Source organism: Galleria mellonella, unplaced genomic scaffold (genome assembly GCF_026898425.1).
Source record: "Galleria mellonella isolate WM207_F2 unplaced genomic scaffold, CSIRO_AGI_GalMel_v1 utg72, whole genome shotgun sequence".
Classification (NCBI taxonomy): domain Eukaryota; kingdom Metazoa; phylum Arthropoda; class Insecta; order Lepidoptera; family Pyralidae; genus Galleria; species Galleria mellonella.
The window spans coordinates 421295-435000 of record NW_026442144.1 but is presented as its reverse complement, the minus strand read 5'-3'; the positions used below and the strand labels follow the sequence as shown (position 1 = coordinate 435000).

The following is a 13706-nucleotide window of genomic DNA, read 5'->3' as shown; positions in this document are numbered from 1 at the left end:
ATTCACATTTGCCTTAAATTGGTGCCGATTATATTTGGATAGAAAATATAAGCAGGAAGAGAGTTTCACTTCTTGCCATACTCATGATGAAGGAAGATGCAAACTGCTTTGTGCTTCTAAATGTTATGTCTACGACGTAAGTATGGAGGCTCTCGCCACGTCTTGTCGTCCGATGCTGAAAGAGTGAAGAAAAAATTAAGTCATGTAGCTCTTAAGCACACTTTCCAAAATGTATTCTGTAAAACACAGCGAGTCGTGCAATTTTGCGGCAATGTTTTACATTTTGAAATTTGGAATGTAGCAACAATCGTTCAAATTCAAATTCAAATTCAAAAATCATTTATTCATGTAGGACATTTTAGCCGCTTATGAACGTCAAATTTTTACATTATAATTTTATTTTTTTCCCTACCGTCCAGTTCGGTATATAGATCCAACTGAGAAGAACTGAAGAAACTCAATTGAATTACTTTTTTTTAAAAGCCAGTTTATTTACAATGTATATTTATATAGGTGTCTATGTCTAACATTAAATGAAAATTCAGTGCATGAACAACTATTGCCATGCACACTCGTCATTCAAGTAATCGTTTAGTGAGTAATAGGCTTTGCTCAGTAAATATGATTTAACAGATGTTTTGAATTTATTTAAGGGTAATTTCAATATATCCTTTGGTATCTTATTGTCAATTTTTATACCTATTCCCATAAAAGACCTATTAACTTTTTCTAAACGATACTTGGGGACAGCAAGTTTGTCTTTAAATCTAGTATTAATATTATGAATATTGCTGTTTTTTGGAAATAAGTCAAGATTTTTATGAACATATAGGATATTTGAATATATAAATTGAGAAGCAACGGTGAGAATATTTGCCTCTTTGAATTTCTCTCTTAATGAGTCACGACTCTTCATACAGTAGATCGCTCGAACGGCACGTTTTTGTAATATGAATATATTCTTAATATCTGCCGCTTTTCCCCATAGTAATATTCCATAAGAGAGTAAACTATGAAAATAACTAAAATAGACTAATCTAGCAGTATCAGTATCAGTGTACTGTCTAACTTTACGCACGGCAAAAGCTGCTGAACTTAGTTTCGCTGCAAGGCTTTGAATTTGTGCACCCCATTGTGTTTTATTATCTAGTGTGATTAAAGACAGTAGATTCTATAAATTCGAGAGATATTTAATTTAATATTGCAATTAATTAAAACTTTTAATTAACACATTTTTGTTGTTGTTCCATATGAGTTTCTTAGCTCGGCGTTCAACAGAATCAAGTGAAGCCAATTGGTACTTGGTAAAGCCATTGCAAAAGTGACAGTAATAATAATAATAAAAAATAATAATTAAAATTAAAATCTATATGAACATATTTATATCAATGCATGGTATTTAAGCTCAAAGATTACAGTTATCGAATAAGATATAATATTTACCTACGTGCAATAGCTAATATCTTAAGTGTTGTATATTATAAATTAATATTAATATCGGGTGTCATTGCTCACAGTTGTTTGTTCGAGTTCTCGTAATAATATATAATTAATTGTGATAATGTCGTCCATACGTCCTTTACCTGCAGAATTAGCTGAGAAGGCTCGTCAGGAGTTGAATGAGGATAGTAAGACAGTGAGCAGCGATCTTCAACATATCAAGGAGTGGATAAAGAAGCAGCCTCATTTACGCGCTAGAACAGGTATTTCTATCGTGTTACTGTCTGAGTTTGTTAGTCTATATTTTTTACGTTGATGGATAGATATGATTTTGCAATATTCTTTAATTTAGTAAGATTAGGTACTATGTGAATACTTAGAATCATGACTAACAATATTTATATCTCAAATGTGGACATTAAAATTTTTAAAAGTCAGTTTACAATTTAGTTGAGAACTACCTTCTGCTAAATGAAGAATTATGGTGGTTTTGAAGAAAAATGTTTAATTTATTTATTATTCGTGAAATTGTATATTTTGAGTTTTAGTTTTGTAGTTACATAGATATAATTAGTCCACAGACAAAGTAGACTATAAAAAATTATGTTGTCAGTCATTTTAATAGTGAGATGTTAATAAAAATACTCGTAAAGTTTAAAAAAAGATTGATTTAACACACAACATTGAATAAGATAAATATAACTCTTTTTTTTTAAAGATTGTATTAGTAAATTTCACAAAAATAAAAAAAAAATGTAAAAAATACTTCACTGTGAAAACGAAAAACAATGAATTTATTTTTATATATTATAAGATGATCAATGGCTGTTGGCATTTCTGCGTGGATGCAAGTTTAGTTTGGAGCGGACCAAAGAGAAGTTGGACATGTATTATGCTTTACGTACGACAGCCCCCGATTTATATAAAATTAATCATAAACATCAGTTGTTCAATGAAATTCTTGATCTGGGGTACGTATGCATTAAATTTTTAAAAGAAAAATCTAGTTAATATAATTATTGTGACTATGCTGAAGTAATCAAAGCAATTCTGTTGAAACTATTTGGAGCTGCATTCTAACCATATAATGAATAGTTTGAACTTATTTCAGAATACTTAGATCTAAGCATCTGAGCACGATTAAACATTTTGAAAAGATTATTTCTGAAATTCATTGGATCTAGTATTGAACCAAGAATGTAGAAATATCCTACACAATACGATTTGTTGAGATTTAACTGAGTACTATTTATTTGGAGGAGGAGGGTTGGTTTAACTAGTATATCTTGAATTAGGTAAACAGGTTAACAATATTGAGCATTTTAGGAGAGTTTCTAGAAAATTTTAATTAACGTTTGGTCAATTAATTGATCTAGATACGTAATGTCCAATTAAAGGATTATTATATACGAGAAATAAAATAAACAGCAACATAGTTATATTTACAACCAAATTTCGCAACTTAACTGTCATGTATTTAATTTTTGTAGCTCATTCATATTTTTACCGAAAGGTATTGGATTGACGAAGCCGGCTGTAGCCTTAGTGCGACCTGGAGCTTATGATCCCAATAAATATACAGTTTCTGAAGTTGTCTCTGTTTCCAATGTAATTGAAAAGGTATTATATATATATTTTTTATAATAATAACAATAGTAAGTGTCACACAATCACTATTACCTGATTCATCCTCTAATATGACGAATCAGGCAACGAACATTTAAAAGTACAATCTGGAAAACTCAAGCCCGAGCCCATTTAGTGAAATTCGTTTTCTAAATTGGCCTGATTTGGAATCAAACGCGGGACCTTAATTATGTAAAACGACATATTTACTACTGAGTACCATACGTTATTCGTTTGTACTTTGCAGCTCTGTGTAACCTACATATATAGAAGCACATAAATGTAATCAAGTTCATGTAAATGTAATCAAGAGGGGTTTTGGCAATAGTTGCTATTTTTGACAGGCGGGTTGGCAACCGTATTTAGGCTTTTGGTGATGTTTTAAGAGATACGCTGATGCCCGTCTCCTCGACCATTAATTTCTCTTAGTCGCCTTTTACGACACTCACGGGAAAGAAAGGGTGGTTCATTCTATGCCGGGACCATACAGTAATGATCAGATAGCTTTTATTTATTAGAAAATTTAACAATATTATCATTCCAAAATCAGAATGAAAAAAAAAAAAAATTAAAAAAATTTCAAATCGAACAGGTCTAAATTACCATAATGAGTATATACTTACGATGTGAATCGTATCTATAGTTTCAATGTCTTTTCAATTTTGTTATCCTTCATTTCTGTTCATTGGAGCAAATAGCTAATCTTTTCATTTTTTTCTTAGATTATTCTCATGGAAAATGATAATGCTATTATATCCGGAGTTCAAAATATCTTGGACTTAGAAAATGTCACTATGGGACATTTTTTGCAAATGACACCGGTTCAGATGAAAAAAATGGTCGTTCATATGCAGGTATGAAGTTATGCCTTGTTTGTATATTATTTTAATTGTGAAATTATTATTTTTCGTTCCTCTTATTCACTTGGCTGGAATATATTGATTAACTAGGATAAGAGGCAGCCTACGTACTTTTTCATCCTAAATACTACAGCCATATTTGCGGATTAAGACGATCGATTGAACTATTAAGGCATCTAGAGGTAACAAACAAATTTACTATCACATTTATTACATCAGTAAGGTTCATCAAATAAAATCAAGACATTTCTCAGGGTTCTAAAAAGTGGTTAATATTATACTAAATTCAAAGAAGCGTATTTCAAATAGAGCAAATTTTTTATTTGACTCAGTAAATTCAATAAACCCTATAGTTTCCCAATTTCCGACATGAGTGTCATTATTTGCTGGAGTAATAGGTAATTTATTTGTTACATAATAATGCTTATTTCTTTTCTGAGGGAACTGAGGAAGTTACTTCAAATGACCGCTAAGGATGAAAGTAAGAAATACGAATTATCTTAGACGCCCAACCAAAGATTTTGTAACTATTAGAATACAATATTAGATTAAACATAAGATTTGTTTTTAATATGATATATATTTATTCATTGAAAATATTTATTTACAGGAAGCGACGCCTTTTCGGGTAAAAGGAACTCATTATTTAAATACTCCAAAAGGTTTTGAGGTCATCTTTAATGCTATGAAGAATTTGCTTAATGAGAAAAATAAAAGCAGAGTAAGCATCGTTTCTTATATTTTATGCAATTAATTATTAGATATTAAAATATAACAAAAATCACTAAAGTTTCGTTGTTATTTCCATTTATTTTACTATTTTTTAAATACTGCTATTATTATTTTGAATGAATAAATGAAAACTCTTAATTATTCCTTTCAAAGAATGATACAGATTATACAGATTAGTAATATGTAGACGAACAAAATGAGCATTTCATTAATTAATTAATTATTAATTTTACATTATGTTTTTATTGGATTGATTTATATACAGGAATGATGCATGGAGTAAGCTGCAGCCTAGTAGTAGTATACATGAAACTGAACAACTTGCCCCTTAAAGAAATGCAGTTGAAATCACAGAATTTATGAAAAGTTTAAAAATAATTTTGAAATTATGTACATAGTTGTATAAATCGTTGTCCGATTTTGTTTGTTTGTTCATATCTGTGTTCTTTAATTACATACCGAAGTTAAGACACGTGTTTTAAATTTTTTTGTTTCACTACATTTGACTGTTGTGTTTTTGCGTATTATAATATATTATATATATTATTATATTATTTTTATATTAATATTATTATAATATTGCGTACGATAATATATTATCCTAACATATAAAATGATTTTTGTTATAGCTCTATGTTCATAATAAGAATTATGAAGAAATGTACAAACATATTCCTAAGGATATTTTGCCTGCTGAGTATGGTGGAAATGGTGGAACAATTAAAGAAATCGTTGGTATGTTAATTATAATAATTAACAACTGGAATAATTAATTACATGACGACCTTCTTATGGTTGTAGATTTTGATTCCTGCAATTACAAATTAAATAAGTACTCATATAATTATGATAACATAGGTCAAGTAACAATTATATGTTCTATTAATTACAACATCCATATTTTGCCAAATACAATTGACTTATCTACAAATAATTTTAACGTCAAAGATATTTATTTTGATAAACAATAATTTGATTAAAATATATAAATAACTATATCAGTGATTGAGCATATTGTTGTGAATGTAAGGAATATCTTAGGTAAGTTATATATAATACAGTAACTATTATATAATCATCTATGATAATACGCCCAATATCACAAGACCGTTCTTTAAATTGGGGGTTCCTAAACTTTTAATTTAACGGAACGCCTACCAAATACCTATTATATTATAGAATCCTATATCAAACGATTATAAATCAAAAACATTGTAATTTTGAAGAATAAAACAAAACTTTTTATTAGAAATATTTAAAAAGTATAACACGTTATAGTTTCCTTAAATTTTTAATGTGTAGAATGAAATTGTTTCACTGTATAAATAATTTCGCGGAACCCTGGTGAATTTTTTATGGAATCTTAGGTTCGGCGGAATTCATTTCAAAAATCGTCTTAGATTATCGCGAAATCGATATTGACCATTGTTAAATATTTGTGCCTCAGTTTTAATCTGCAATGCCGTGTGGTCCGACGTAAAATGGGTGACTCTTTCTTTTCTCATGGGTGTCGAAAGAGGCTACTAAAGAACCTTATTGGAAGACAGATGGACAGCAGCGTCCTTCTTAAAACATTATTAAAATCTAACAAAACATTCTTTAAGGGCGAGGCGTATGTTCAGCAGTAGACAGTTAATGGATTATGTAATAATTTATTCTGCAATGTTAATACATCTTTCACACACACAATGCGACACTAAAAAAATGTTTTAGAAGGAGAGCTAGTATAGAATTAGAAAACATCTAGTCATCAAGAGAAGCAATGCTTGAGTATGCAGGATTGTATGTGTTAAAAAAATTTTGGCAAAGCCTTACATAATGACTCTGGCTAAACCATAAACCATCTAGAACCAAAACCACCATCGTCAGTCAAGATATCTCTTATCTTGTTTTTAAATGACATTAGATATTTTTCTTTTCTGACTGCAATGTAATGATTTACTTTTTAGTGATATCCAGTCGATTGACAACAAAGTCATCTGTACTGTTAATACTATACGTGTGGAAGTTTAAATATTAGTATATTTGAATCTTTGTTACTTAATTACACTTAAACAGTTGGATTTGAATGAATACGAGTAGTAGATAGATAGATAGATAATTTATTTGCATTACTTACTTACAACACATAAATTACAACATACATATACAAAAAAAAGCGAGATAACATAAATGATTAAAAAAAAATTAAAAAAAAACTAGTACTCGTATATGGATAAAAAAAAGGTGAATAAAAGCTTATGTTCAGCAGTGGACAGTCAACGGCTGAAATAATAAAACAATATGGATAGACTATGGTCTATCTGAACTATATAATTTAAAGTATTTGTTAGTTTAGGGTATGCCCTAAACTAATATATAAAGTAATTTATATGATAGAATGGCGATTTTTTATTCACAGAATATTGGAAGCAGAAAGTGAGAGAATACAGCGCGTTTTTGGATGAAGATTTACAATATGGTACGGATGAGTCTAAACGACCCGGGAAACCCAAGACCGCAGAAGACATGTTTGGTGTAGAAGGTTCTTTTAGGCAACTAGAATTCGATTAATTGTTGACCAATACTGAGGTGGTTCTCTGATTGTGAACATGCAAAACTTTGGTTGACTGAAAGTAATTATAATTAATTGTTTACTAAGAAATTTGTGGGCTTGTTGTATTTTATGCTTATTAAACTGTACAATTAAAGATTTTACAACAATAAATAATGGATTACTGCATTTCTTCTTATTCTACCTTATATGTTATATTAAATAGCTTAATGTATAATTACTAAATTAATTATACTTATGATTTGACCAGTTCTTTATTAATGGTTGATAATGGAATGGTAACCCGGCCCGCGCCAACGGTTCATGTTGGCGAAGTACCAATGAAAAGGCAAATTAGTTAGCTTATTGTGATGAATTCACTTGCAATTGAGCACAATGGTTTCTAGCGGAAGCCGCGAAGATGTCAACCTGATAGAGTATATTGATAGTTATGGGGATACATAATCCCCATGAATAACAATACCTCTCTTACCTCCCGATTTTACCTTATACGTTTTAAGCAAAGATATAGTTATATTCTTGGTAAAACCATATTTGAAGCGAAAATTAAAAAAAATGGACTTAAATAAAATTATAACGATTTAGAAAGGCCACTATTTGAAAATATTTTAAGTTAAATAGTATAAGATTTTTATTTTGTAATAGGATAATTCAACATCGTTTCAGATGTGGCGTAGACACATAACATACATAATACAAAAAATATCGAAAATTGAGAATCTCTTTTTAAGTCGTTTAAAAAACGTTATTATAGTACCACGGCTTAAATCTATCAGGTTTGATGTTTCGCATTTAACAATGATATTTATCAGAGTTAAATTTATAATCTAGCATATTAAACCCTCATATCATATTTACTATCTTTTCAGTAACATTATAAAATATACATTATGCTAGTGCAAACCTTCAATCGATAAATTGTTGTCGATATTTTTGTACGTTGTATATTTACGGGAATAAACTATATACGATTAATTAGAGATAATTTTTTAATTTATATTTTTTATACTTTTAAGGATGTGCTTGTGTGTCGAAACGTGGTTTGAATTCAATATTCAATATCCTGGTAAACCAGTAAGGTTAAATTTTTATAATTCTAAAGTTGGTGTTCAGATTCGCAAAGTTAGGAGAGCAGCTCCTAATTGTGCAAATGTGAATGATTTGGCAGGATGAACAAAGATTAACATTGTAATGAGACATTTTTGAGTTTAATTTTAAACAATATTCATATTTAGTAATCATTAATAAATATAAAGAACTCTCCCATATTAGAAAAACATACTATACTAGATTTTTATCGACTTTTTTTTTGCCAATAATAAATTAAATTTAAATACTGCGACAAAATCATCGATACAATGTATAAAACTAATAGGTACCAATAGTGTTTGACTTTCCTCGCCTTACCAATGATTACAATAAGAATGATTACGGCACTGTTGATCGAATATCAATTATTATATTCGTAATAGATAAGCCAGTATATCATTACAAGTGTTGTGGCAATTGATATAAGTACCAAGTACTATTTTAAAGAAGACATACATTGACAAAAATATTTAAAATTAAAAAAAATGTCTGTCCGTCCTTTGTCAGCTGAGCTTGCTGAAAAGGCCCGCGTGGAACTGAATGAGGATCCGAAGAGATTAACAGAAGATCTACAGCATATAAAAAATTGGTTAGCGAAACAACCCCACATACGGGCTAGAACTGGTAACATTTATTTTTTATTTATATTTATTCAATATAGTGTTATTTTGGAGGAGTTTTTTTTCCACAAACGGTTGAATTCTAAATTTAGTTCCTTGCCGTTTTTTCTGTGGCGATTATAGTATGGAATTCTTCAAAAATATTACTATGTTAATATTATATGTTTCTACCTATATAAATATATATATTTAACCCTAGTTAGCAACATGCCTTAATGCTTTTAGTGTTATAACTACTCATAGGCTGCGTGTATTATCGGATGGGCTGTATATTTTTTGTTTGTCACTTTTGTGGTATAAAAAAATATTTATTTAGCTTTATATTCTTACTATGGTCTACATTTGACCAAGGAAGTAATGATAACAACTGTATTATGTAGCATTTTTTTTTAATTCAAAGTCTTTATTAATGAGCTTTATGCTAAAATTTCATTTTGCGTTTTGGAGGGAGTAATATCCATTTACAAAATTTTCATTCCTTTGCCATCATTCAGTAACAAAAATTTTTGCTTTAATAAATACCTTTGTATGTTTACAGATGATCAATGGCTTACAGTGTTCTTGCGTGGTTGCAAATTTAGTTTAGAACGTGTAAAAGAGAAATTGGATCTTTACTATACTATACATACTGCAGCTCCGGAACTCTTCCGAGTGAAGCATACTGATCCGCTGTTTGAGGAAATTTTTAATTTGAAGTAACTATTTTACTTTTGTTTCTTTAAAGTTCCTTATTTAGGGATTCAAATATATATCATTGTCATCATTTCAGCCATTATCCGTCTACTGCTAGACATAAGCCTCCCCCATAGATTGCCATAAGGAACGGTCTTGTACTACCTGCATCCACTGACTCCCTGCAATGCATTTAAAGTCGTCACTCCATCTAGTGTGGGATCGTTCTACACTGTGCTTGCCTGTACGGGGTCGCCAATGTCGGGTTGTCGGTTCTTCAAACTATGCGACCAGTTCATTGCTACTTAAGTTTGTTTATCTTTCGGGCTACATCGGTTACCTTGGTTCTTATGTGGATATTCTCGTTTCGGATTCTATCACGCAAAGAATCTCCGAGCATAGCTTTGGTTCCATAAGTCATCAAATGTATAATAAATACCAATTAATTTCAATAAGTATTGTCATATTATCTTTTTTTTCATAACATAATATATTGTATTATATTATTAGAAGTTATTTCGCGTGGTTTTGCATAAATAAAAATTGAAAAGCCAAAAGAAGTTTTTGTATAAAATACGTCACGTAATAATATAAAATACGTATGAGTACTTCTGTCCTAGTTGTTTCAAGTTGAAGGTTGGGATATGGCAGTTAAATTATAAGGTACGAAATCATAACATCAGGAAAAGCATAAGGAAAATCGTTGGCATCACAATATATCTACCTATATAATATCCATACCACTTCACATGAGGTGTGCCGTCAACTTCTTTGGCTTTCTAAATATCATAAATTAATCTGTGTGTGTAATCTAAAAGATAATCCATGTACATGTCATATTACTTTCAAATTCGTTCAGCTGCATAAGCACAATTGAAACACTGCACGGGCAGTTTAAAAATTACTTAGGCACTTTATATTACGTAATACAATTTATAAAATTTTTTTTTTCATTGGCATACAATAGACTGTTAATAGTGCTACCCAAACTTCCGGCACCGGATTCTCCGTTAATATCCATCTTCAGACCTGGAATGTACGACCCACAAAAATATAACATTACCGATATAATGTCTGTGACAAATACTATGCAAAAGGTACGTATCTTTTTTTATGCAACTTAGAATGGCAAACAAGTTGATAGCTTACCTGGTGGAAAGTGGTAACAGTCTCTTATAGACATGAGCAGTACCATGGACATAACAGAGTATACTATTTTGCTCATGATTCCCCCTATGCGTTGCCATTTCTGAGGACTCGGGTGTTATTCCTCCGTACCCTGTTTACGCCATGTCCGACACTTCAAACCGAAACACAGCCATACAAACACAACTGCTTTATGGTTGAAACTCGAATGGGACAGAAGTACCCAAGCAATCGACTTTTGTATAAAGTCTCCCTCTGATGGTGGCTTCACGGTAGAAACACGAATGGGATAGAGCCCTAGTAAACGACTTTTGTACAAAGTCTCCCTTTGGTATTTACTATAAGAGAAAAGATAAGTGTGTTTAGTTATAAAATTCGATTAACTTTTATATGTTCTAGTTTATATATATTTAGAATTTTATATTGATGTTCAATTATTTTTATTAATAATTATACAGATATGAACCACGCACAGGATCGATTATGGGTTTTCGGGGAACAATTGGTGTTGGGATTTAAGGGTCTTGACTGAACGAATCGGTATAAGGAAAAACAGAGTCACCTAGTATATTTTTTGGGAGGACTATATTCAATTGTAAATAATGAATATTAAAAATGATGATGATAATTTAAATAATAATAAATTTAATTGTTGTTCAATAATTTATTCTTAATTTAGTATTATTTTTCAAAGATATTTGTATATAACGTAATTTGTAATTCAAAATTGTCATTTTTTTACTTTTTATAAGGACGATTACAACACAGTTCTTTAATATAATTTAAGATCATTTGGATATAGAAGGAAACTATGGCGCGTAAACTGATCGAACGAATAGCAAAGGAACTCTGTAACACTCCAATTTTTAAACGAAAAGGATAATTATTATATCTTTTTTTTTCAGATAATGTTGGTTGATAATGATAATGCGTCTGTAGCTGGTTTCCGTTTCATAATGGATTTGGAGGGAGCTTCAATGGCGCATTTCTTACAAATGTCTCCGACACTGATGAAAAAAGGAGCGGTGTATTCTCAAGTAATTAGACAAGTTCTACACACAAACACACATACACACACGCACACGCACACGCACACGCAAACGCAAACGCACACGCACATATATATATATATATATATATATATACTCGTATATATACCAATATATAATAATCAATAAGGACATTGGTTAAATAATAAATAATATCTATGTATATATTAATATTGGGTAAAATCTGTATCAAATTTCTTGTTTCGGTTCATAATAAAAACACAATAAAACTATTATTTCAGGATGCATCACCAGTTCGCATGAAAGGTTTCCATTATTTAAACACTCCGCCAGGATTTGAAACTTTTTTCAATTTTATTAAAGGTTTACTCAATGAGAAAAACAGGAGTCGGGTAAGTACTTTTGCACTTGAAATATTTATTATCATAGTTAAGAATAGTACCTATAGATATGTCTGTGTTTTTTTTTAATTATGTAATTTATTACATTAATTTAATTTTAAAAACCAAGCTACTGGACAGAAGTTGATGAAATTTCTATGTACCCTAACTGAAAGTATATTTGTTTAAATAAATTAAGAATTGTTTAAATCGGTTCATAACCGAATTGAGAACCTCCCCATTTTTTAAGGTTGGTTAAAATAGGCATAAAATTTTAATAATAGGACAACCAACTTTCCTATTTGATTCTTAATTATATATTTTCTGATTTATTTCAACAGCTTTATGTTCACAACAAGAACTATGAAGAATTATACAAGTACATACCCAAAGACATTCTACCAATCGAATATGGCGGAACTGGTGGAACAATTGATGAAATTATGGGTACGTATAAAAAAAAAAAAACGAATAAAAAAAAGGCAAGAAAAAGAAAAATATATTATCTTTTTTTTCCATCTGTTTATTCAAAAGAAAGAATAAATTATTCTTGAATGTACAAAAATTACATAACTTTGATAGGCGTGTTTGCATATAAAAATAAATGACATGATGTTTTATTAATCCTATTAATACCTAGGTCTTGATAAGAACTAGATTGGAAATTTGTTTACACGCTTGGATATGTAGCGCTGTCTTATCTTCTTACGTAAAAAAGCGATATGTATGTTATGTTTTAGTCTTAAAACTCTTTCTGATATATAAGTTGCTTATATTATAATTAATTACTTATTGATCGATTACGATGAAAATGATTTCATCACGACTTTAGTTCTAATTTTAAGGCGACATTATTTATCAGATAAATGAAAAAATATTAATATAGGCCTGGATGGCAAATAGTGAATACACATATATGATATTAATACACCACATTATATATGTATATACTTTATATTTATTTTATTCAATTACAGATAGCTGGAGAAGAAAAATCCAGGAATACAACTCCTGGTTAGAAGAAGATAGAAAATATGGCGTAGATGAGTCCAAGAGGCCGGGAAAACCTAAGACTGCTGAAGACTTATTTGGTGTTGAAGGCTCGTTCAGACAACTTGAATTTGATTGAATTTTTTTGCGTATGGGGTTTATATAGCTTTTTTCTGACTACAATTTTTTTCTTTATACTTTATTGTGCACAAATAGAATGATAGAACATTTAATTTTAAATGTAATGTACAACGGCGAGCTGTGGAATACATTTTTGTTATTATTTTAAGTAAATAAAGAAGTAATTAAAAACAAAAAGGAATATGATATTACTACAAAAAATATTTATTTAATATCCCAGTCAATCAATCCCTAAGTAGCATTAGATCTATGTATTATTGTTATTTGTTTATTAATATTCAAAATGGTAAATTTATCTTAATTTCTCATGATTTTAAAATAATTGCGGTATCAGCTAAAAGTTAATAATTAATGGAACTATTAAAAAAGAAAATTAAATCAATGAATGAATAAATATCATATTTAAGAATACTGCGCTGGAAAATGGAAACAAGTATTTATTATTA

General features: G+C 29.8%; 2 protein-coding genes across 2 annotated transcripts; both read left to right on the top strand.

The window, feature by feature from the left end:
* Positions 1 to 1482: 1482 nt before the first annotated feature.
* On the top strand, positions 1483 to 7370 carry LOC113516937 (alpha-tocopherol transfer protein-like). The gene is made up of 7 exons (XM_026901443.3): positions 1483 to 1703; positions 2255 to 2411; positions 2931 to 3060; positions 3789 to 3920; positions 4537 to 4647; positions 5288 to 5393; positions 7060 to 7370. The coding sequence occupies exons 1-7, from the start codon at positions 1562 to 1564 to the stop codon at positions 7209 to 7211; spliced, it is 930 nt and encodes a 309-aa protein (XP_026757244.1). The 5' UTR covers positions 1483 to 1561; the 3' UTR covers positions 7212 to 7370.
* Positions 7371 to 8653: 1283 nt separating this feature from the next.
* On the top strand, positions 8654 to 13437 carry LOC113516759 (alpha-tocopherol transfer protein-like). The gene is made up of 7 exons (XM_052900881.1): positions 8654 to 8925; positions 9460 to 9616; positions 10561 to 10690; positions 11645 to 11776; positions 12031 to 12141; positions 12471 to 12576; positions 13107 to 13437. Exons 1-7 carry the CDS (start codon positions 8787 to 8789, stop codon positions 13256 to 13258), a joined length of 927 nt encoding a protein of 308 aa, XP_052756841.1. The 5' UTR covers positions 8654 to 8786; the 3' UTR covers positions 13259 to 13437.
* The last annotated feature ends 269 nt before the right edge of the window (positions 13438 to 13706 follow it).